Below are 25,494 nucleotides of genomic sequence, written 5' to 3'. Positions count from 1 at the left end.
GTGTTTAAGTTGGAGTTTGGTGATTCAGTGATTGCTGCTTTGGGCTGCATTAGAGCATTTACATTGGAGTTTGGTGAGTGAGGGATTGCTGCTTTGGGCTGCATTAGAGCTTTTAAATTGGAGTTTGGTGAGTGAAGGATTGTTGATTTGGGCTGCATTAGAGCGTTTAAGCTGGAGTTTGGTGACTGAGTGATTGCTGCTTTGGGCTGCATTAGAGTGTTTAAGTTGGAGTTTGGTGAGTGAGTGATTGCTGCTTTGGGTGGCATTAGAGCGTTTAAGCTGGAGTTTAGTGAGTGAGTTATTGCTGCTTTGGGCTGCATTAGAGTCTTTAAGCTGGAGTTTGGTGAGTGAGTGATTGCTGCTTTGGGCTGCATTAGAGTGTTTAAGTTGGAGTTTGGTGAGTGAGGGATTGATGCTTTGGGCTGCATTAGAGCGTTTAAATTGAAGTTTGGTGAGTGAGGGATTGATGCTTTGGGCTGCATGAGAGCGTTTAAATTGGAGTTTGGTGAGTGAGGGATTGCTGCTTTCGGCTGCATTAGAGCATTTACATTGGAGTGTGGTGAGTGAGGGATTGCTGCTTTGGGCTGCATTAGAGCATTTAAATTGAAGTTTGGTGAGTGAGGGATTGATGCTTTGGGCTGCATTAGAGCGTTTAAGTTGGAGTTTGGTGAGTGAGGGATTGCTGCTTTGGGCTGCATTAGTGCGTTTAAATTGGAGTTTGGTGAGTGAGTGATTGCTGCTTTGGGCTGCATTAGAGTGTTTAAGTTGGAGTTTGGTGATTCAGTGACTGCTGCTTTGGGCTGCATTAGAGCATTTACATTGGAGTTTGGTGAGTGAGGGATTGCTGCTTTGGGCTGCATTAGAGCTTTTAAATTGGAGTTTGGTGAGTGAGGGATTGTTGATTTGGGCTGCATTAGAGCGTTTAAGCTGGAGTTTGGTGACTGAGTGATTGCTGCTTTGGGCTGCATTAGAGTGTTTAAGTTGGAGTTTGGTGAGTGAGTGATTGCTGCTTTGGGTGGCATTAGAGCGTTTAAGCTGGAGTTTAGTGAGTGAGTTATTGCTGCTTTGGGCTGCATTAGAGTCTTTAAGCTGGAATTTGGTGAGTGAGTGATTGCTGCTTTGGGCTGCATTAGAGTGTTTAAGTTGGAGTTTGGTGAGTGAGGGATTGCTGCTTTGGGCTGCATTCGAGTGTTTAAATTGGAGTTTGGTGAGTGAGTGATTGCTGCTTTGGGCTGCATTAGAGCTTTTAAATTGGAGTTTGGTGAGTGAGGGATTGTTGCTTTGGGCTGCATTAGAGCGTTTAAATTGGAGTTTGGTGAGTGAGGGATTGCTGCTTTCGGCTGCATTAGAGCGTTTAAATTGGAGTTTGGTGAGTGAGGGATTGTTGCTTTGGGTTGCATTAGAGCGTTTAAATTGGAGTTTGGTGAGTGAGTGATTGCTGCTTTGGGCTGCATTAGAGCATTTAAGTTGGAGTTTCGTGAATGAGTGATTGCTGCTTTGGGCTGCATTAGAGCGTTTAAATTGGAGTTTGGTGAGTGAAGGATTGTTGCTTTGGGCTGCATTAGAGTGTTTAAATTGGAGTTTGGTGAGTGAGGGATTGCTGCTTTGGGCTGCATTTGAGTGTTTAAGTTGGAGTTTGGTGAGTGAGGGATTGCTGCTTTGGGCTGCATAAGAGTGTTTAAGCTGGAGTTTGGTGAGTGAGGGATTGCTGCTTTGGGCTGCATTAGAGCGTTTAAGCTGGAGTTTGATGAGTGAGTGATTGCTGCTTTGGGCTGCATTAGAGTGTTTAAATTGGAGTTTGGTGAGTGAGGGATTGCTGCTTTGGGTGGCATTAGAGCGTTTAAGCTGGAGTTTAGTGAGTGAGTTATTGCTGCTTTGGGCTGCATTAGAGTCTTTAAGCTGGAGTTTGGTGAGTGAGTGATTGCTGCTTTGGGCTGCATTAGAGTGTTTAAGTTGGAGTTTGGTGAGTGAGGGATTGATGCTTTGGGCTGCATTAGAGCGTTTAAATTGAAGTTTGGTGAGTGAGGGATTGATGCTTTGGGCTGCATGAGAGCGTTTAAATTGGAGTTTGGTGAGTGAGGGATTGCTGCTTTCGGCTGCATTAGAGCATTTACATTGGAGTGTGGTGAGTGAGGGATTGCTGCTTTGGGCTGCATTAGAGCATTTAAATTGAAGTTTGGTGAGTGAGGGATTGATGCTTTGGGCTGCATTAGAGCGTTTAAGTTGGAGTTTGGTGAGTGAGGGATTGCTGCTTTGGGCTGCATTAGTGCGTTTAAATTGGAGTTTGGTGAGTGAGTGATTGCTGCTTTGGGCTGCATTAGAGTGTTTAAGTTGGAGTTTGGTGATTCAGTGACTGCTGCTTTGGGCTGCATTAGAGCATTTACATTGGAGTTTGGTGAGTGAGGGATTGCTGCTTTGGGCTGCATTAGAGCTTTTAAATTGGAGTTTGGTGAGTGAGGGATTGTTGATTTGGGCTGCATTAGAGCGTTTAAGCTGGAGTTTGGTGACTGAGTGATTGCTGCTTTGGGCTGCATTAGAGTGTTTAAGTTGGAGTTTGGTGAGTGAGTGATTGCTGCTTTGGGTGGCATTAGAGCGTTTAAGCTGGAGTTTAGTGAGTGAGTTATTGCTGCTTTGGGCTGCATTAGAGTCTTTAAGCTGGAATTTGGTGAGTGAGTGATTGCTGCTTTGGGCTGCATTAGAGTGTTTAAGTTGGAGTTTGGTGAGTGAGGGATTGCTGCTTTGGGCTGCATTCGAGTGTTTAAATTGGAGTTTGGTGAGTGAGTGATTGCTGCTTTGGGCTGCATTAGAGCTTTTAAATTGGAGTTTGGTGAGTGAGGGATTGTTGCTTTGGGCTGCATTAGAGCGTTTAAATTGGAGTTTGGTGAGTGAGGGATTGCTGCTTTCGGCTGCATTAGAGCGTTTAAATTGGAGTTTGGTGAGTGAGGGATTGTTGCTTTGGGTTGCATTAGAGCGTTTAAATTGGAGTTTGGTGAGTGAGTGATTGCTGCTTTGGGCTGCATTAGAGCATTTAAGTTGGAGTTTCGTGAATGAGTGATTGCTGCTTTGGGCTGCATTAGAGCGTTTAAATTGGAGTTTGGTGAGTGAAGGATTGTTGCTTTGGGCTGCATTAGAGTGTTTAAATTGGAGTTTGGTGAGTGAGGGATTGCTGCTTTGGGCTGCATTTGAGTGTTTAAGTTGGAGTTTGGTGAGTGAGGGATTGCTGCTTTGGGCTGCATAAGAGTGTTTAAGCTGGAGTTTGGTGAGTGAGGGATTGCTGCTTTGGGCTGCATTAGAGCGTTTAAGCTGGAGTTTGATGAGTGAGTGATTGCTGCTTTGGGCTGCATTAGAGTGTTTAAATTGGAGTTTGGTGAGTGAGGGATTGCTGCTTTGGGCTGCATTAGAGCATTTACATTGGAGTTTGGTGAGTGAGGGATTGCTGCTTTGGGCTGCATTAGAGCGTTTAAATTGAAGTCTGGTGAGTGAGGGATTGCTGCTTTGGGCTGCATTAGAGCGTTTAAGTTGGAGTTTGGTGAGTGAGGGATTACTGCTTTGGGCTGCATTAGAGCCTTTAAGCTGGAGTTTGGTGAGTGAGTGATTGCTGCTTTGGGCTGCATTAGAACTTTTAAATTGGAGTTTGGTGAGTGAGGGATTGCTGCTTTGGGCTGCATTAGAGCGTTTAAGTTGGAGTTTAGTGAGTGAGGGATTGCTGCTTTGGGCTGCATTCGAGTGTTTAAGTTGGAGTTTGGTGAGTGAGGGATTGCTGCTTTGGGCTGCATTAGAGTGTTTAAGTTGGAGTTTAGTGAATGAGGGATTGCTGCTTTGGGCTGCATTAGAGCGTTTAAATTGGAGTTTGGTGAGTGAGTGATTGCTGCTTTGGGCTGCATTAGAGTGTTTAAGTTGGAGTTTGGTGATTCAGTGATTGCTGCTTTGGGCTGCATTAGAGTGTTTAAGTTGGAGTTTGGTGATTCAGTGATTGCTGCTTTGGGCTGCATTAGAGCGTTTAAATTGGAGTTTGGTGAGTGAGGGATTGCTGCTTTGGGCTGCATTAGAGCGTTTAAATTGGAGTTTGGTGAGTGAGGGATTGTTGCTTTGGGCTGCATTAGAGCGTTTAAATTGGAGTTTGGTGAGTGAGTGATTGCTGCTTTGGGCTGCATTAGAGTGTTTAAGTTGGAGTTTGGTGAGTGAGGGATTGCTGCTTTGGGCTGCATTAGAGTGTTTAAGTTGGAGTTTGGTGAGTGAGGGATTGCTGCTTTGGGCTGCATTAGAGCGTTTAAATTGGAGTTTGGTGAGTGAGGGATTGCTGCTTTGGGCTGCATTATAGTCTTTAAGTTGGAGTTTAGTGAATGAGTGATTGCTGCTTTGGGCTGCATTAGAGCGTTTAAGTTGGGGTTTCGTGAGTGAGGGATTGCTGCTTTGGGCTGCATTAGAGTGTTTAAGTTGGAGTTTAGTGAATGAGGGATTGCTGCTTTGGGCTGCATTAGTGCGTTTAAATTGGAGTTTGGTGAGTGAGTGATTGCTGCTTTGGGCTGCATTAGAGTGTTTAAGTTGGAGTTTGGTGATTCAGTGATTGCTGCTTTGGGCTGCATTAGAGTGTTTAAGTTGGTGTTTGGTGATTCAGTGATTGCTGCTTTGGGCTGCATTAGAGCGTTTAAATTGGAGTTTGGTGAGTGAGGTATTGTTGCTTTGGGCTGCATTAGAGCGTTTAAATTGGAGTTTGGTGAGTGAGTGATTGCTGCTTTGGGCTGCATTAGAGTGTTTAAGTTGGAGTTTGGTGAGTGAGGGATTGCTGCTTTGGGCTGCATTAGAGCGTTTAAATTGGAGTTTGGTGAGTGAGGGATTGTTGCTTTGGGCTGCATTAGTGCGTTTAAATTGGAGTTTGGTTAGTGAGGGATTGTTGCTTTGGGCTGCATTAGAGTGTTTAAGCTGGAGTTTGGTGAGTGAGGGATTGCTGCTTTGGGCTGCATTAGAGCGTTTAAATTGGAGTTTGGTGAGTGAGTGATTGCTGCTTTGGGCTGCATTAGAGTGTTTAAGTTGGAGTTTGGTGAGTGAGGGATTGATGCTTTGGGCTGCATTAGAGCGTTTAAATTGAAGTTTGGTGAGTGAGGGATTGATGCTTTGGGCTGCATGAGAGCGTTTAAGTTGGAGTTTGGTGAGTGAGGGATTGCTGCTTTGGGCTGCATTAGAGCATTTACATTGGAGTGTGGTGAGTGAGGGATTGCTGCTTTGGGCTGCATTAGAGCATTTAAATTGAAGTTTGGTGAGTGAGGGATTGATGCTTTGGGCTGCATTAGAGCGTTTAAGTTGGAGTTTGGTGAGTGAGGGATTGCTGCTTTGGGCTGCATTAGTGCGTTTAAATTTGAGTTTGGTGAGTGAGTGATTGCTGCTTTGGGCTGCATTAGAGTGTTTAAGTTGGAGTTTGGTGATTCAGTGATTGCTGCTTTGGGCTGCATTAGAGCATTTACATTGGAGTTTGGTGAGTGAGGGATTGCTGCTTTGGGCTGCATTAGAGCTTTTAAATTGGAGTTTGGTGAGTGAGGGATTGTTGATTTGGGCTGCATTAGAGCGTTTAAGCTGGAGTTTGGTGACTGAGTGATTGCTGCTTTGGGCTGCATTAGAGTGTTTAAGTTGGAGTTTGGTGAGTGAGTGATTGCTGCTTTGGGTGGCATTAGAGCGTTTAAGCTGGAGTTTAGTGAGTGAGTTATTGCTGCTTTGGGCTGCATTAGAGTCTTTAAGCTGGAGTTTGGTGAGTGAGTGATTGCTGCTTTGGGCTGCATTAGAGTGTTTAAGTTGGAGTTTGGTGAGTGAGGGATTGCTGCTTTGGGCTGCATTCGAGTGTTTAAATTGGAGTTTGGTGAGTGAGTGATTGCTGCTTTGGGCTGCATTAGAGCTTTTAAATTGGAGTTTGGTGAGTGAGGGATTGTTGCTTTGGGCTGCATTAGAGCGTTTAAATTGGAGTTTGGTGAGTGAGGGATTGCTGCTTTCGGCTGCATTAGAGCGTTTAAATTGGAGTTTGGTGAGTGAGGGATTGTTGCTTTGGGTTGCATTAGAGCGTTTAAATTGGAGTTTGGTGAGTGAGTGATTGCTGCTTTGGGCTGCATTAGAGCATTTAAGTTGGAGTTTGGTGAATGAGTGATTGCTGCTTTGGGCTGCATTAGAGCATTTAAATTGGAGTTTGGTGAGTGAAGGATTGTTGCTTTGGGCTGCATTAGAGTGTTTAAATTGGAGTTTGGTGAGTGAGGGATTGCTGCTTTGGGCTGCATTTGAGTGTTTAAGTTGGAGTTTGGTGAGTGAGGGATTGCTGCTTTGGGCTGCATAAGAGTGTTTAAGCTGGAGTTTGGTGAGTGAGGGATTGCTGCTTTGGGCTGCATTAGAGCGTTTAAGCTGGAGTTTGATGAGTGAGTGATTGCTGCTTTGGGCTGCATTAGAGTGTTTAAATTGGAGTTTGGTGAGTGAGGGATTGCTGCTTTGGGCTGCATTAGAGCATTTACATTGGAGTTTGGTGAGTGAGGGATTGCTGCTTTGGGCTGCATTAGAGCGTTTAAATTGAAGTCTGGTGAGTGAGGGATTGCTGCTTTGGGCTGCATTAGAGCGTTTAAGTTGGAGTTTGGTGAGTGAGGGATTACTGCTTTGGGCTGCATTAGAGCCTTTAAGCTGGAGTTTGGTGAGTGAGTGATTGCTGCTTTGGGCTGCATTAGAACTTTTAAATTGGAGTTTGGTGAGTGAGGGATTGCTGCTTTGGGCTGCATTAGAGCGTTTAAGTTGGAGTTTAGTGAGTGAGGGATTGCTGCTTTGGGCTGCATTCGAGTGTTTAAGTTGGAGTTTGGTGAGTGAGGGATTGCTGCTTTGGGCTGCATTAGAGTGTTTAAGTTGGAGTTTAGTGAATGAGGGATTGCTGCTTTGGGCTGCATTAGAGCATTTAAATTGGAGTTTGGTGAGTGAGTGATTGCTGCTTTGGGCTGCATTAGAGTGTTTAAGTTGGAGTTTGGTGATTCAGTGATTGCTGCTTTGGGCTGCATTAGAGTGTTTAAGTTGGAGTTTGGTGATTCAGTGATTGCTGCTTTGGGCTGCATTAGAGCGTTTAAATTGGAGTTTGGTGAGTGAGGGATTGCTGCTTTGGGCTGCATTAGAGCGTTTAAATTGGAGTTTGGTGAGTGAGGGATTGTTGCTTTGGGCTGCATTAGAGCGTTTAAATTGGAGTTTGGTGAGTGAGTGATTGCTGCTTTGGGCTGCATTAGAGCGTTTAAATTGGAGTTTGGTGAGTGAGTGATTGCTGCTTTGGGCTGCATTAGAGTGTTTAAGTTGGAGTTTGGTGAGTGAGGGATTGCTGCTTTGGGCTGCATTAGAGTGTTTAAGTTGGAGTTTGGTGAGTGAGGGATTGCTGCTTTGGGCTGCATTAGAGCGTTTAAATTGGAGTTTGGTGAGTGAGGGATTGCTGCTTTGGGCTGCATTATAGTCTTTAAGTTGGAGTTTAGTGAATGAGTGATTGCTGCTTTGGGCTGCATTAGAGCGTTTAAGTTGGGGTTTCGTGAGTGAGGGATTGCTGCTTTGGGCTGCATTAGAGTGTTTAAGTTGGAGTTTAGTGAATGAGGGATTGCTGCTTTGGGCTGCATTAGTGCGTTTAAATTGGAGTTTGGTGAGTGAGTGATTGCTGCTTTGGGCTGCATTAGAGTGTTTAAGTTGGAGTTTGGTGATTCAGTGATTGCTGCTTTGGGCTGCATTAGAGTGTTTAAGTTGGTGTTTGGTGATTCAGTGATTGCTGCTTTGGGCTGCATTAGAGCGTTTAAATTGGAGTTTGGTGAGTGAGGTATTGTTGCTTTGGGCTGCATTAGAGCGTTTAAATTGGAGTTTGGTGAGTGAGTGATTGCTGCTTTGGGCTGCATTAGAGTGTTTAAGTTGGAGTTTGGTGAGTGAGGGATTGCTGCTTTGGGCTGCATTAGAGCGTTTAAATTGGAGTTTGGTGAGTGAGGGATTGTTGCTTTGGGCTGCATTAGTGCGTTTAAATTGGAGTTTGGTTAGTGAGGGATTGTTGCTTTGGGCTGCATTAGAGTGTTTAAGCTGGAGTTTGGTGAGTGAGGGATTGCTGCTTTGGGCTGCATTAGAGCGTTTAAATTGGAGTTTGGTGAGTGAGGGATTGCTGCTTTGGGCTGCATAAGAGTGTTTAAGTTGGAGTTTGGTGAGTGAGGGATTGCTGCTTTGGGCTGCATTAGAGTGTTTAAGTTGGAGTTTAGTGAGTGAGGGATTGCTGCTTTGGGCTGCATTAGAGTGTTTAAATTGGAGTTTAGTGAATGAGTGATTGCTGCTTTGAGCTGCAGTAGAGCGTTAGTTGGGGTTTAGTGAATGAGCGAGTTCATTCAAGAGGGAAGGACGTGATCCTTTCATTTTCTACCTTTTCTCACTTCCGGTAGCTGGCTCTTATTTTGCTGCAGGGAAAGAAGCTGATTCGTGAGTAACTGTTAAGTTATTCTACTCATTCTAATTGTAATAACTAGTTTTTAAAGTTTTGGCAGGTCAGCTCGGCCGAGTGGAATGTACATCCTGTGGTATGTGGAAAGTCATGGAAGCGCCATGTGTCCTAGATGAACACATCTGAAGGAAGTGTCACCGGCTGCAGAATCTTGAGCTCTGGGTTTCGGAACTTGGAGTGGCGATTGGAGTCACTGTGGCACCTCCGCGAGGCAGAGAACTACAGAGGCAGCACTTTTAGGGATATGGCCATACTGTGGGTTAAGAGCATTCAGACAGAGGGGAGAATGGTGACCGCCAAGCAGTCTAAGCAATCCAGGCAGGTAGTGCAGAAATCCCCTGGACAAAGCTCCCTTGCCAACCGGTCTTCCGGTTTGAATACTGGTGAGAGGGACGGTTCCCCTGAGGGGTGTTGCCAGAGCCAGGTCAGTGGTACCAAGAGTGACTCAGCTTCAGAGAATGAAGAGTGGCAGAGCAATGGGGGATTCATGAGTTGGAGGAATAGACAGGTGTTTCTGTGGACGTAGACGTAATTCCAGGATGGTACTTTGCCCCCCCCTGGTGCCAGGGTCAAGGACGACATGGAGCAGCTGTAGGACATCCTTCTGGGGACTTAAACCGGCTTACGCCAGATGTTGCGGTCCACATTGCTACTAACAACATAGTAGGAAGGGGGATGATGTCCTGAAAGCAGATTTTAGGGTGTTAGGAAGGAAATTATAAAGTACAACCTCAAGGCAGTAGTGAGGAATAGGAGGACTGAGCAATTGGACACATGGCTGGAGAACTGGTGTAGGAGGATTTCTGAGGCATTGGGACCGGTTCTGTAGCAGGTGGATCCGTAAAAGCCGCACTCCTCTGAAAAGGCCTGGCAGGCCACTCAGTTGTATCACACTGCTCAGTTGGACTCAGGCTATTGTGAGAGAGGAGGAGACTGCCCCTAGAAGGGTTCACCATTGATAAGGAGGAGGTATTGGATAAGCTGTCGACATTCAAAATTGACAAGGCAGTGGGACCAGGAGCGGCACAGTGGTTAGCACCGCTGCCTCACAGCGCCAGGGACTGGTTTCGTTTCCAGCCTTGGGTGACTGTCTGTGTGGAGTCTGCACTTTCTCCCGTGTCTACATGGGTTTCCTCCGGGTGCTCCGGTTTCCTCCCAGAGTCCAAAGATGTGCAAGTTAGGTGGAATGGCCATGCTGAAATTGCCCTCTAGTGTCCAAAGATGTCCAGGTTAGGTTACGGGCACAGGACGGGGAGTGAGGCAAGGTAGGGTGCTCTTTCGGAATGTCGGTGCAGACTCAATGGGCCGAATGGCCTCCTTCTGCACTGTAGGGATTCTAAGGATATTGAAGAAAGTGAAAGTTGAAATTGCAGCGGAGGTGCCAGAGAACTGGAGAATGATGCTTCTGTTCAAAAAAGGTTGATTACACACCAGTCAGTTTAACTTTAGTGGTGTGAAAGCGTCTCAAAATATTATTCAGGATAGAATTAGCAGTCACATAGGAAAATGTGGGGTGATTAGGAAGAGCAATCATGGATTTCTTAAGGGAAAATTGTGTTGAACTAACTTTGAAGAAGTAACTGAGAGGGTCGATGAGGGCAATGTTGTTGATGTGGTGCACATGGACTTCCAAAATGCATTTGATACAGTGATACACAACAGACTTGTGAGCAAAGTTATCGCTCATGGAATAAAAGGGACAGGAGGAATATGGACGCAGAATTGGCGGAGTGATAGGAAACAGCAAGTCGTGGTTCATTGTTATTTCTCGGACTGGAGGAAGATTTGTAGTGGATTTTCCCAGGGACCCTTGCTTTTCCTGATGTGCACTAATGACAAAGATCTTGATGTGCAGGGGACACTTTCAAAGTTTGCGGATGATACAGGCTTGGAAGAATTGTGAGAAGGCCAGTGTAGATCTTCAAAGGGGAAAAGGACAGAAGACATGGCGGGGCGAGAGGGCAGATCAGGTGACAGAGGAATTTCAAAGCGAGAAGTGTCAGGTTATTCATTTCGGCAGCAAGAGCATGGAGAGGCAACATGAAATTAAAAGTACAATTCTAAAGGGGATGCAAGAGCAGAGGGACTTGGGTATAAATGTGCATAAATTATTGAGGATGGCAGGACAGGTGGAGAGAGCAATTAGTAAAACATATAGTAGTCTGGGCTTTATGATAGGGGCATAGAGTACAAGAGCGAGGAGGTTATGCTGAAGTTGTATCAGACACTAGTTAGACCTCGGCTGGAGTATTGTGTACAGTTCGGGGCGCCACACTATAGGAAGGATGTGAACACATTGGAGAGAGTGCAGGAGAGGTTGACAAGAATGGTTCCAGGGATGAGAAACTTCAGTTATGAGGATTGATTGGAGTGGTTGGAACTGTTCTCCTTGGGGAGAAGAAGACTAAGAGGGGATTTGAGGTGTTGAAAATCATGAGGGGGCTGGACAGAGTAGCCAGGGAGAAACTGCTCCCGCTCGTAAAAGGATCAAGGACAAGAGGGCACAGATTTAAAGTGATTTGCAAAAGAAGCAAGCGTGATGTGAGAAAAATAACCTTTCCACCCAGCGAGTGGTTGGGGTCTGGAATGCACGGCCTGGAAGTGTGGTGGAGGCAGCTTCAATCGAGGGGTTCAAGAGGGCGATAGATGATCATTTAAGTAGGAACAATGTGCAGGTGCGCGGGGAATGGGCAGGGCTACTGGAAGAAGGCGGGGAAGGGGGACTTCTTCATCTGCGACCCAGCCTAAAGTGAGTGTCAGAAGGCTATTATAATGTGAGCTGTTGATCCTGGTGAGCCCTCGCCTCCTCTTTGGTATTCAGTGTCCCTGCTCTAGATGATGTTTGAGTTTGGAAAACATTTGGACTTGTCTTGGCGCTTTAAAGGGCTTTCTGAGGCCACATCTGGAGCACTGAGTGCTGTTTCTGACTCTTCACCAAAGGAAAGATGTACTTGTCTTATAGAGTGCAATGTACACTCGTTAGAATGGTTCCTGGTGTGAAGGATTGTCATATGAGGAAAGATTGACTAGGCCCAGATTCACTAGCTTCAGAAGAATGAGATGATTTAATTGAAACTTACAAAGTTCTGAAGGAATTGGGCAGGGCAGACGCTGGGAGAATATTTCCCATGACTGAGGAATCTACAACACGGCAGCCATTTAAGTCTGAAGTGTTGACAAAATGTCTTCACTCAATGAAATGAAAATCGCTTATTGTCACGAGTAGGCTTCAATGAAGTTACTTCAGCCTACTTGTGACAATAATAAAGATTAATGGATGGTGAATCACTAAGTTGATCCGGAGCTTATTGAATGGTTGGAAAGAAGCCGCAAAGGTCCAAATGTCCTGTTCCTATTTGTTATGTTCTTATATTGAATCTTGGTGAAATGGCCTGGTGACATTTATTCTCAAGGTTCATGTCTGCTGTAAGACTGCTTGGGTGAAGTAGTGTAGGGCAGCTCAAAGTGAAACAGCCTCGTGATATTGACAAGTGTTCCTACCACTGGATGGCAATCAGCTCAAAGAACCCAGCTTCATTTCTTTTCACCCTTGGAAAAGGAGTTACAAAGAACCCTGGCAGAAAATAAACATGGAAAACAGGAGCAGGAGGAAGCCATGTGGCCCCTTAAGCCAGCTCCACAATTCAACGTGACCATGGCTGTTGCTCTAACTCAATGCCACTCTCCAGCACTCTCCCCATACCCCTCTACACCTATGAAATCTATCTATTTTCTTCTGAAATATGTTCAGTGATTTGGCCTCCACAGCTCTCCCACTTGCTAAGATCTCATTCAATGTCGACAGGGGATGTAACCTGGGGCTTGCCTGGCCTTCTGGGGCCATTCCTCGCCAGCCTGTGGCAGCTTTACCCAGAGTGGAAAGACATCAGCTAATTCCAACATTACACATGATTACCTAATGGGTTACCCAAGCAGAATCGTCAATGCCTGTAACTATTCCGAGCGGAGACTTGTGACCATCTTCCAGACCCTTGGGAATTTGGGCCCCTGGAACTCCTCCAACAGTCCATGTGGAGTCCCGGAGAATGATTCCTATGGGGAGGTTGAGGGGGGTTCCCCATTTTAGGTCATTTAATCCATGGTGGGGCGATGGGCAGGGTTACGGGGAGATTGGGTTTAAGAGGTTCCACCATGCACGTGCCATGAGATGTAAGGTTGATGTAGTGCAGAATTAAGCGGCTCAAAGTGCTGCTCTGATAAGTGGCACCGAATCAATAACCCTTTCGGAGAATTAGTTAGTGGGATTAGGTGAATAAGCAAGGCTTAATGCGAATGGATGGATGAATGGTTGACTTTGACCACCCCCTACCCCGCTGCCAGAGGATCCGAGACATGATCTGATTCAGCACGTACCTTGCTGCAGGATTTTCCCAAAGTATTTATTGTGGACGGTACAGTTCCACCTGCGGTTCCGGAATTGGAATTGGCACTCTCGCACGCCCAGCCTGGCTCCTTTCGCCACCTCGCTGACGATCTCCGGCTCGGTTTGGCACAGCTCGGCCTGCTTGCCTGCCAATCGCTTGGTCTTGCGACAGATGCTGTTTGGGTCCATCACCAAGGGACTTCCCACCGCCCTGCGAGCACAAGCAACAGAACGGCTGAGACGCGGGGGGGTCACCACTGCCGCCGCGCAGTCTGAACTTAAAACGTTAGCCCCTCGACCGACGCCACCCTGATCAGCGCTGGAGAAAACGCTAAAAAGAGTCACAAGAACTGAAAGTAAGGATGGTACAGACGGAGTTCCCTCCTCGAGAAATGATAAACCTAAAGATGACCAGATAGATGTCTTTCAAAATATCAAAGAGTTCATTAGCTTGATGCAGACAGAAGGAAGAGAGACAATAACTACAGCACCATAACTATGAGATAGTCGCTGATATATTCCATAGGGAATTCGGGAGATATATTTCGCCCAGCGTGGTTTGAATGTGGAACTTGATACCACAAGTAGTTGAGGGGAATAGCTGTATTTAAAGGGATGCTGGAGAAGGAGAGGGCAGAAGGAAAGGCTGGTTTGGTTCGGAGAGGAAGATTGGGAGACGGCTCACGTGGAGTATAAAACTCGGGTTGAATGGTGTGTTTCTGTGCTGATGTCACAAGTGTTCGAGCAAAGCCTTCGCCGCCCTGAGCTGCTGGAACAAAACCTGGCAAATACCTGCTGCTTACTCAACTAGTACCTGCCTCATTTAATCCCAACGTGCACACACACACACACTCACAGTCATCACACTCACACTCACACACACTCACACTCACACACTCACAGTCATCACACCCACACTCACACACACTCACAGTCATCACACTCACACACACTCACACTCACACACACACACACACTCACACACTCTCACAGACACACACACACACACAGTCATCACACCCACACTCACACTCACACACACTCACACTCACACTCACACTCACTCACACACACACTCATACACTCTCACAGACTCACACACACACACACACTCACAGTCATCACACCCACACTCACACTCACACTCACACACACTCACACTCACACTCACAGACTCACACACACACTCATACACTCTCACAGACTCACACACACACACTCACAGTCATCACACCCACACTCACACTCACACTCACACTCACACTCATCACACTCACACTCACTCACACTCACACACACACACACTCTCACAGACTCACACACACACACACACTCACAGTCATCACACCCACACTCACACTCACACACACTCACACTCACACTCACAGACTCACACACACACTCATACACTCTCACAGACTCACACACACACACACACTCACAGTCATCACACCCACACTCACACTCACACACACTCACACTCACACACACACTCACACTCACACACACTCACACTCACACTCACAGGCTCACACACACACTCACACACTCTCACAGACTCACACACACACACACACTCACAGTCATCACACCCACACTCACACTCACACTCACACACACACACTCACACTCACACTCACACTCACACACACTCACACTCACACTCACAGACTCACACACACACTCACACACTCTCACAGACTCACACACACACACTCACACTCACACACACTGACACTGACACTCACACACACACTCACACTCACACACACTCACACTCACACACACTCACACTCACACTCACACACACAGTCATCACACCCACACTCACACACAGTCATCACACCCACCTCACACTCACACTCACACTCGCACACACTCACACTCACACTCACACACACTCACACTCACTCACACTCACACTCACACACACAGTCATCACACCCACACTCACACACAGTCGTCACACCCACCTCACACTCACACTCACACTCACACACACTCACACTCACACACACTCGCACTCACACTCACACGCACAGTCATCACACCCACACTCACGCACAGTCATCACACCCACCTCACACCCACCTCACACTCACACTCACACTCACACACACAGTCACACACACAGTCATCACACACATACACTCACACACACTCACACACACAATCATCACACACTCACACACACTCACACACACTTACACGCTCTCACAAACTCACACACTCACACACACACAGTCATCACACACATACACTCACACACACACTCACACACAGTCATCACACCCAACTCACACTCGCACTCGCACACAGTCATCACACACTCACACACACTTACACGCTCTCACAGACTCACACACTCACACACACACAGTCATCACACCCACACTCATACACACTCACACTCACACACAGTCATCACACACACAGTCATCACACACATACACTCATACACACTCGCACACAGTCATCACACCCAACTCACACACACACTCGCACACAGTCATCACACCCAACTCACACACACACTCGCACACAGTCATTACACCCACTTCACACACACACACTCGCACACAGTCATCACACACACAGTCATCACACACTCACACACACACACACAGTCATCACACCCACACTCATACACACTCACACTCACACACACTCGCACACAGTCATCACACACTCACACACACACTCACACACACACAGTCATCACACCCATACTCACACACATACTCACACACACACACAGTCATCACACCCACACTCATACACACTCACACTCACACACACAGTCATCACACACACAGTCATCACACACATACACTCATACACTCACACACAGTCATCACACCCACACACACACATACTCACAAAGTCATCACACCCACACTCACACACAGTCATCACACCCAACTCACACACACTCACACAGACTCATACACAGTCATCACACCCACACTCACACACATACTCTCACAGTCATCACACCCACACTCACACACACACAATCATCACACACACTCACAAAGTCATCACACCCACACTCACACACACACTCACACAGTCATCACACTCACACACACACTCACACACTCTCACAGACTCACACACATACACTCACAAAGTCATCACACCCACACTCACACACACAGTCATCACACTCACACACACACTCACAAAGTCATCACACCCGTACACACACATCACGCCCACACTCACATGCACTCAGTAACACACACAGACACACAGTTATCACGCCCAAACTCACAAGCATACAGTAACACACAGACACACAGATGCACACACACAATAACACACAGGTACGCACACAAAAACAAACACATGCATACAAATACAAACACATCACATGCACACAAACTCACACAGCAGAATATAGACACACAGGCTCACACTGTCATAATATCCACGCATGTATATAATGAGATGCAGACAGGCAGTGATTGACACACAGGATGACCAGTAAGCACACAGCACAGTGCAGCCAATCACCAGACAGGACACTCCCACTATAAAGCCAGAGGGCACTAGGTTTCCCGCTCTCTCGGGACCCAGCCACTGAGACAGTCAGAGTCCACGAGCTAGCACAGTGCAAACACCAGGCGGTAGCTAGTAAGTCTGGTCAGGCTACTACAAGGTCTCCAGTCGGTTCAGTATAGTATCGACCCACAGCTGAATATGTACATCAGTTCTATCGTTGAATAAAACAGTGTTGGATCTTCTCCAGTGTTAGATGTCTGTTTCTAGCTTCCCTGCATCGAGTGCAGTCCACATCGAACCTACCTGCCTAACACATCATGGTACCAGAGTGATATTGATCTTGACGGATCTACCTTGAGTGAATCAGCATTGACCAGCAAGCAGCCATCCGGTGAAATGGAAAACATCCAGCCTCCTCCGCAGCTCCGCATCGCCGGCAACCTCGGCGCCAACTGGAAAATCTTCAAGCAAAAGTTCCTCTTGTACGTTGAGGCCTCCGACCTCGAAGCAGCATTGGATGCCAGGAAGATCTCGCTATTTCTCTCCACCGCGGGGGACCACGCCATCCACATCTACAACTCCATTACGTTCGCTGACGGCGAAGACAAAACAAAATTCAAAACAGTCCTGCTGAAGTTTGACAGCCACTGCGACATTGAGGCGAAGGAGAGCTTTGAACGGTACGTTTTCCAGCAGAGGCTTCAGGGTAAGGATGAATCTTTTCAGTCCTTCGTGACCCATCTCCGCATCCGAGCGCAGTCATGTAACTATGACTCGACGGCTGATTCCATGATCCGGGATCAGATCGTTTTCGGGGTCCACTCCGACTCCCTTCGGTGGCAGCTCTTGAAAGTCAAACAGTTGACCCTCTCTGTCGCTATCGAGACGTGCGTTGTCCATGAGCATGCTAAGAATCGTTACTCCCACATCAGGGCAGCAGAAACTGCGAAGCTGGCCTCCCACGAGGCGGAATGGGTGCAGGCCATTGCACAAATGCAGGGCCTGAGCATCGAGGAGAATGGCCGTTTCGCACGCTTTTCCCGGGTCCCTGCGCATGACGCCACGACCGAGTGGACGACGAGGCCGACAACCCGACTGCGCAGGTGTGTACGTCGTCCGACCGCACTGCGAATGCGCGATGGCGCCATGACGTGTCCGAATTGTGGCTCCGCCCATTTAAAGCGGCAATGTCAGGCAAAAGGACGTCAGTGTCTACAGTGTGGCAAGCTTGGCCACTACACAGCCCTTTGCAGATCTGCTCCACCGCTCAGCAGCCAGCGACCCCAGCTGCGGCGCAGAAGTGTCCGCTCAATACAACAAGGCATGCCAGATTCCGATCCCGACAGCCCAACAGACCCAGATGCTGAGTGCCTCAAGTCCCCATACCGGGTGGGCATCATAACCACACATGCGCTGCCTTCCACCACAACAGCGAAACGCCTCTCGATCCTCAGTGTGGATCCCGACGACGAGTGGTGTGCTGTCCTCACAGTGAACAAGGCTCGCATCCGGTTCAGACTGGACACCGGGGCATCGGCGAACCTCATCTCGAAATCCGACCTCGACACCATCCGCACCAGACCAAGCATTCTTCCACCGGCCTGCCAGCTCCTTGACTACAATGGCAATGCCGTCCAGTGGCCCCTGTCAACTCGGGGTATTCAACAAGGCGATCAAGGCGACACTGCGGTTTGAAATCGTCGGGCCTGACAGACCGTCCCTGCTCGGTGCTCGAGCCTGCAAGCTCCTGAACCTGGTTCAGCGCGTCCACACCATGTCATCATCACCGGCGATGGCCTTGCCTGATGGAAACTTGCAAGCCGACATAGATGACATTATCACGCAGTACCACAGCGTATTCGATGGAATGGGCACACTCCCATACCGATATAAAATCCTGCTCAAGCCGAACGCCACCCCTGTAATTCATGCACCACGCCGGGTGCCAGCACCTCTCAAGGATCGTCTGAAGAAGCAATTACAGGACCTCCAAGACCAGGGCATCATATCGAAGGTCACAGAGCCAACAGACTGGGTCAGCTCCATGGTCTGCGTAAAGAAGCCGTCAGGGGAGCTTCGCATTTGCATTGACCCTAAGGATCTAAACCGCAACATCATGCGGGAGCATTACCCGATACCAAAACATGAAGAGTTGACCAGTGAGATGGCTCATATCAAATTCTTTACTAAGCTGGACGCCTCCAAGGGTTTTTGGCAAATACAGCTGGACGCGTCCAGTCGCAAGCTGTGCACGTTCAACACCCCGTTCAGTCGCTACTGTTACAACCGGATGCCTTTTGGGATCATATCTGCCTCCAAAGTATTTCACCGCATCATGGAGCAGATGATGGAGGGCATCGAGGGGGTGCGAGCATACGTTGACGACGTAATTATCTGGTCCACAACACCCCAGGAACACATCGCTCGCCTCAAGAAGGTATTCCAGAGAATTCATGAACATGGTCTCCAGCTCAACAGGGCCAAGTGCTCATGTGGTCAATCGGATATTAAGTTCCTGGGTGACCACATCTCGCAGCAGGGCGTGCGGCCAGATGCCGACAAGGTCTCGGCGATCAATGAAGACCCCGGAGGACAAGAAGGCGGTCCTCCACTTCCTCAGGATGGTCAACTTCCTCAGAAAATTCATTCCCAATATGGCATCCTACACCACGGCCCTCCGCCATCTCGTCAAGAAGTCGACGGAATGCCACTGGCTGCCCTCGCATGAAGAGGAATGGCGTGAGCTGAAAGCAAAGTTTACCACAGCCCCGGTTCTAGCATTCTTCAACCGAACCAAGGAAACCAAGATATCGACTGATGCAAGCCAGGACAGCATTGGGGCGGTGCTCCTTCAGTGAGATGACTCCTCGTCCTGGGCTCCAGTGGCATATGCCTCCAGGGCCATGATGCCCACTGAGTAACGGTATGCCCAGATCGAAAAGGAGTGTCTGGGTCTCCTGACAGGGATAGTCAAGTTTCACGACTACGTTTACGGCCTGCCAAAATTCACAGTAGAAACGGACCGCAAGCCTCGAGTCCGTATAATCCAGAAGGATTTAAATGACATGACACCTCGGTTACAGCAAATTCTTCTTAAGCTACGCCGCTACGACTTCAAACTTGTCTACACGCCAGACAAAGAGCTGATCGTTGCAGATGCCCTATCCAGGCCCATTACCACACTGTGAACAAAGTGACTTCATCTGCCACATAGAAGCGCAAGTGCAGTTGTGTGCCACCAACCTTCCGGCCTCTGATCAACGGGTGATCCAAATTCGTGAGGAGACGGCCAAGGATCCTCTGCTGCAGTGTGTGATGCAGCACCTTACCCATGGCTGGCAGAAGGGACAATGTCCCCAGTTCTATAACGTAAAAGACGACCTGACGGTGGTGGAGGGAATCCTTCTGAAACTCGACAGGATGTAATTCCTCAGAGTATGCGTGCTGTGGTGCTGGGCCAACTCCATGAGGGTCACCTTGGGGTCGAGAAATGCCGAAGCAGAGCTCGGGAGGCGGTCTATTGGCTGGGCATCAGCCAGGACATTGCCGACACAGTCCTCAACGGCCCTACCTGTCAGAAGTTTCAACCAGCTCAACCCAAGGAAACGCTGCAACAGCACGAGATCGTGACCTCTCCGTGGTCCAAAATAGGTGTCGACCTTTTCCACGCCAAGGGGCGTGACTACGTACTCCTGGTCAACTACTTCTCCAGTTACCCAGAAGTAGAATCAAAGCCTGCAAAGAAACGTTCGCCCGGCATGGTATTCCGCTCACGATAATGAGCGACAACGGTCCTTGCTTTTACAGCCAGGAATGGTCTGATTTTGCACAGTCCTACAACTTCCGTCACGTAACCTCCAGTCCCCACTACCCGCAGTCAAACGGGAAGGCCGAGAGAGGGGTCCAAATTGTAAAGCGGTTGCTGTGCAAAGCTGAAGACTCAGGCTCCGACTTCAACCTACCAATGCTGGCATACAGGGCAACCCCACTGTCCACTGGGTTGTCTCCAGCGCAGATGCTCATGAATCGCACTCTGAGGACCACAGTTCCATGTTCCAGACCTTGACCACCTCACGGTCTTACAGAAAATGCAGCAATCACGGGCCCAACAGAAGGCCACATACGATGCTCGTGCCACGGATCTACTCGAGCTGGCCCCAACTGATCATGTTCGTGTCCAGTTGCCTGAGGGCGGCTGGTCAGCCACAGCTGTTGTGATCAAACAAGTGGCCCCAAGACCGTTCCTTGTCCGCATGGCTGATGATGGCTCCCTGCTACGGCGCAACAGACGGACATTGCGAAGAGTTCCACGCCCGCTATCTGACCGAAGTACGATGCTTCCTCCGGACGTACCCTGCCACGAGGCCACTGATCTACCAGCAATCCAGCGATCCATCTAAATGAACGTATATACGTTCATTTAGACACCTTTTGTATATAGTCAGGCGCACACCTCAGTATTTATATATCTAAAATAAAGGGGGGGAGATGTCATGATATCCACTCATGTATATAATGAGATTCACACAGGCAGTGATTGACACACAGGATGACCAGCAAGCACACAACACAGTGCAGCCAATCACCAGACAGGACAATACCACTATAAAGCCAGAGGGCACTAGGTTTCCCGCTCTCTCGGGACCCAGCCACTGAGACAGTCAGAGTCCACGAGCTAGCAAGTGCAAACACCATGCGATAGCTATTAAGTCTGGTCAGGCTACTACAAGGTCTCCAGTCAGTTCACTATAGTGTCGACCCACAGCTGAATATGTATATCAGTTCTATCATTGAATAAAACAGTGTTGGATCTTCTCCTGTGTTAGACGTCTGTTTCTAGCTTCCCTGAATCGAGTCCAGTCCACATCGAACCTACCTGCCCAACACATCGCACACCAACACAGACATCAAAAAACACACAGAGACAAACACATATATACATAGACACACAGTAGCACACAGACACACTCACAGACACACACACAAACACAAATGTCATACTCACACAGACATAAAGACAAGCACACATAGACACACACGCACACACACAGACTGCCACACACATGCACACACACACGCACACACATAGACTGCCATAACCAATCACACAAACAAGCAGACGCACACACAGACTGCAAAACACTCACACACACACACACACTCATGCACACTCACTGAATATCAAACGTGCAGCCACATGAACAGCAGCTCTGTTTTAAATAAAAGTTTAATCCCTTGTGCGCCTCCCTGGAGTACTTAACTGCTGCGAAATAGACGAACGCATAGGCAATCGATGCCAGATTCACTGACATAGAACTGAGTTCTCGTGCTGACAAGCAAGGACTATCTTTGTGTGGGAGTTAACTGGTGGAGGTTGAGGGGTGACCTGATAGAGGTCTGCAAGATTATGAGGGGCATGGATAGAGTGGATGGCAGGCACTCTTTCCCAGGGTGGAGGGGTCAGTCACCAGGGGGCAAAGGTTTAAGGTCTGTGGGGCAAAGTTGAGAGGAGATGTGCGAGGCAGGTTTTTTGACACAGAGGGTGGTGAGTGCCTGGAACGCGTTGCCAGGGGAGATTGTGGAAGCAGATACATTAACAGCATTCAAAAGGCATCTTGACTAACAAAGGGCAGCACGGTAGCACAGTGGTTAGCACAATTGCTTCAGCAGCTCCAGGGTCCCAGGTTCGATTCCCGCATGGGTCACTGTCTGTGCGGAGTCTGCACGTTCTCCCCGTGTGTGCGTGGGTTTCCTCCGCGTGCTCCGGTTTCCTCCCACAGTCCAAAGATGTGCAGGTTAGGTGGATTGGCCATGCTAAATTACCCCGTAGTGTCCAAAATTGCCCTTAGTGTGGGGTGGGGTTACTGGGTTATGGGGAGAGGGTGGAGGTGTGCGGTTGGGTAGTGCGCTCTTTCAGAGAGCCGGTGCAGACTCGATGGGCTGAATGGCCTCCTTCTGCACTGTAAATTCTATGAATTCAAGAAAAATGGATATGATGGGTATAGAGGAATACAGCATAAGGAAGTGCTGAGGGTTTTGGCCAAGGTTGACCGGTACAGGCTTGGAGGGCCGAAGGGCCTGTTCCTGTGCTGCATTGTTTTTTGTTCTTTGAGATGGTGTATCAGAGAGCTGTGCAAGAGGGGAAGGTGAATTGGAAACTATGTGATATGGGAAGGTGTATTGGGAACTATGCAAGAGGGTGAAGGTGTATTGGGAACTGTGCGAGAGGGTGAAGGTGTATTGGGAACTGTGCAAGAGGGTGAAGGTGTATTGGGAACTGTGCAAGAGGTTGAAGGTGTATTGGGAACTGTGCAAGAGGGGAATGTGTATTGGGAACTGTGCGAGAGGGAAAGGTGTATTGGGAACTGTGCAAGAGGGGAATGTGTATTGGGGACTGTGGGAGAGGGGAAGGTGTATTGGGAACTGTGCGAGACGAGAAGGTGTATTGGGAACTGTGCGAGACGAGAAGGTGTATTGGGAACTGTGCGAGACAGGAAGGTGTATTGGGAACTGTGCGAAAGGGGAAAATGATTTGGGAACTGTGCGAGACGGGTAGGTGTACTGGAACCTGTGCGAGAGGGGAAGGTGTATTGGGAACTGTGCGATAGGGGAAGGTGTATTGGGAACTGTGTGAGACGGGAAGGTGTATTGGGAAATGTGCAAGAGGGGAAGGTGCATTGGGGAATGGGCGAGCGGGAAAGGTGCATTGGGAACTGTGCGAGACGGGAAGGTCTATTAGGGATTGTGCGAGAGGGGAAGGTGCATTGGGAACTGTACGAGATGGGAAGGTGTATTGGGAATTGTGTGAGAGGGAAAGGTGTATTGGAAACTGTGTGAGAGGGTGAAAGTGTATTGGGAACTGTGCGAGAGGGGAAGCTGTATTGGGAACTGTGCAAGATGGGAACGTGTATTGGGAACAGTGCGAGAGGGTGAAAGTGTATTGGGAACTGTGCGAAAGGGAAGGTGTATTGGGAACTGTGCAAGAGGGGATGAGTGTTTTGGGAACTGTGCAAGAGGGTGAATGTGGATTGGGAACTGTGCGAGAGGGTGAAGGTGTATTGGGAACTATGCAAGAGGGGAATGTGTACTGGGAACTGTGCGAGAGGGGAAGGTGTATTGGGAACTGTGCGAAAGGGGAAAATGATTTGGGAACTGTACGAGACGGGGAGGTGTACTGGAACCTGTGCGAGAGGGGAAGGTGTATTGGGAACTGTGCAAGAAGGGAAAGGGTATTGGGGAATGTGCAAGTGGGAAAGGTGCATTGGAAACTGTGTGAGAGGGGAAGGTGTATTAGGGAATGTGCGAGAGGGGAAGGTGCATTGGGAACTGTACGAGATGAAATGAAATGAAATGAAAATTGCTTATAGTCATGAGTAGGCTTCAATGAAATTACTGTGAAAAGCCCCTAGTCGCCACATTCCGGCACCTGTTCGGGGAGCATGGAACGGGAATCGAACCGTGCTGCTGGCCTGCCTTGGTCTGCTTTAAAAGCCAGCGAATTAGCCCAGTGTGCTAAACCAGCCCCTTGGGAAGGTGTATTGGGAATTGTGCGAGAGGGGAAGGTGTATTGGGAACTGTGCGAGAGGGTGAAGCTGTATTGGGAACTGTGCGAGAGGGGAAGGTGTATTGGGAACTGTTGTCGAGGGGAATGTGCTTTGGGAACTGTTGTCGAGGGGACGGTGTATTGGGAACTGTGTGAGATGGGAAGGTATATTGGGAACTGTGCGAGAGGGTGAAGGTGTATTGGGAACTGTGCAAGAGGGGAATGTGTATTGGGAACTGTGCGAGAGGGAAAGGTGTATTGGGAACTGTGCAAGAGGGGAATGTGTATTGGGGACTGTGGGAGAGGGGAAGGTGTATTGGGAACTGTGCGAGACGAGAAGGTGTATTGGGAACTGTGCGAGACGAGAAGGTGTATTGGGAACAGTGCGAGACAGGAAGGTGTATTGGGAACTGTGCGAAAGGGGAAAATGATTAGGGAACTGTGCGAGACGGGAAGGTGTACTGGAACCTGTGCGAGAGGGGAAGGTGCATTGGGAACTGTGCGATAGGGGAAGGTGTATTGGGAACTGTGTGAGACGGGAAGGTGTATTGGGAAATGTGCAAGAGGGGAAGGTGCATTGGGGAATGTGCGAGCGGGAAAGGTGCATTGGGAACTGTGCGAGAAGGGAAGGTGTATTAGGGATTGTGCGAGAGGGGAAGGTGCATTGGGAACTGTACGAGATGGGAATGTGTATTGGGAATTGTGTGAGAGGGAAAGGTGTATTGGAAACTGTGTGAGAGGGTGAAAGTGTATTGGGAACTGTGCGAGAGGGGAAGCTGTATTGGGAACTGTGCAAGATGGGAACGTGTATTGGGAACAGTGCGAGAGGGTGAAAGTGTATTGGGAACTGTGCGAAAGGGAAGGCGTATTGGGAACTGTGCAAGAGGGGATGAGTGTTTTGGGAACTGTGCAAGAGGGTGAATGTGGATTGGGAACTGTGCGAGAGGGTGAAGATGTATTGGGAACTATGCAAGAGGGGAATGTGTACTGGGAACTGTGCGAGAGGGGAAGGTGTATTGGGAACTGTGCGAAAGGGGAAAATGATTTGGGAACTGTACGAGACGGGGAGGTGTACTGGAACCTGTGCGAGAGGGGAAGGTGTATTGGGAACTGTGCAAGAAGGGAAAGGGTATTGGGGAATGTGCAAGTGGGAAAGGTGCATTGGAAACTGTGTGAGAGGGGAAGGTGTATTAGGGAATGTGCGAGAGGGGAAGGTGCATTGGGAACTGTACGAAATGAAATGAAATGAAAATTGCTTATAGTCATGAGTAGGCTTCAATGAAATTACTGTGAAAAGCCCCTAGTCGCCACATTCCGGCACCTGTTCGGGGAGCATGGAACGGGAATCGAACCGTGCTGCTGGCCTGCCTTGGTCTGCTTTAAAAGCCAGCGAATTAGCCCAGTACGCTAAACCAGCCCCTTGGGAAGGTGTATTGGGTACTGTGCGAGAGGGAAAGGTGTATTTGGAATTGTGCGAGAGGGGAAGGTGTATTGGGAACTGTGCGAGAGGGTGAAGCTGTATTGGGAACTGTGCGAGAGGGGAAGGTGTATTTGGGACTGTACGAGCGGGGAAGGTGTATTGGGAACTGTGCGAGA

At 48.5% G+C, this 25,494-nt stretch overlaps 1 protein-coding gene across 1 annotated transcript in view; it reads right to left on the bottom strand.

Moving 5' to 3' along the window:
• LOC140386825 (protein Wnt-6-like) overlaps positions 1 to 25,494 on the bottom strand; it is a 182,936-nt gene that overhangs the window by 71,739 nt on the left and 85,703 nt on the right. Inside the window, exon 2 of the mRNA XM_072469556.1 lies at positions 12,839 to 13,059. Coding sequence (XP_072325657.1) covers positions 12,839 to 13,059 — 221 coding nt within the window. The remainder of the gene's footprint in view (positions 1 to 12,838; positions 13,060 to 25,494) is intronic.

Source organism: Scyliorhinus torazame, chromosome 2 (genome assembly GCF_047496885.1).
Source record: "Scyliorhinus torazame isolate Kashiwa2021f chromosome 2, sScyTor2.1, whole genome shotgun sequence".
Taxonomy (NCBI): domain Eukaryota; kingdom Metazoa; phylum Chordata; class Chondrichthyes; order Carcharhiniformes; family Scyliorhinidae; genus Scyliorhinus; species Scyliorhinus torazame.
Note: the sequence above shows the minus strand (reverse complement) of the source record. Positions and strands in the feature narration are given on the sequence as shown.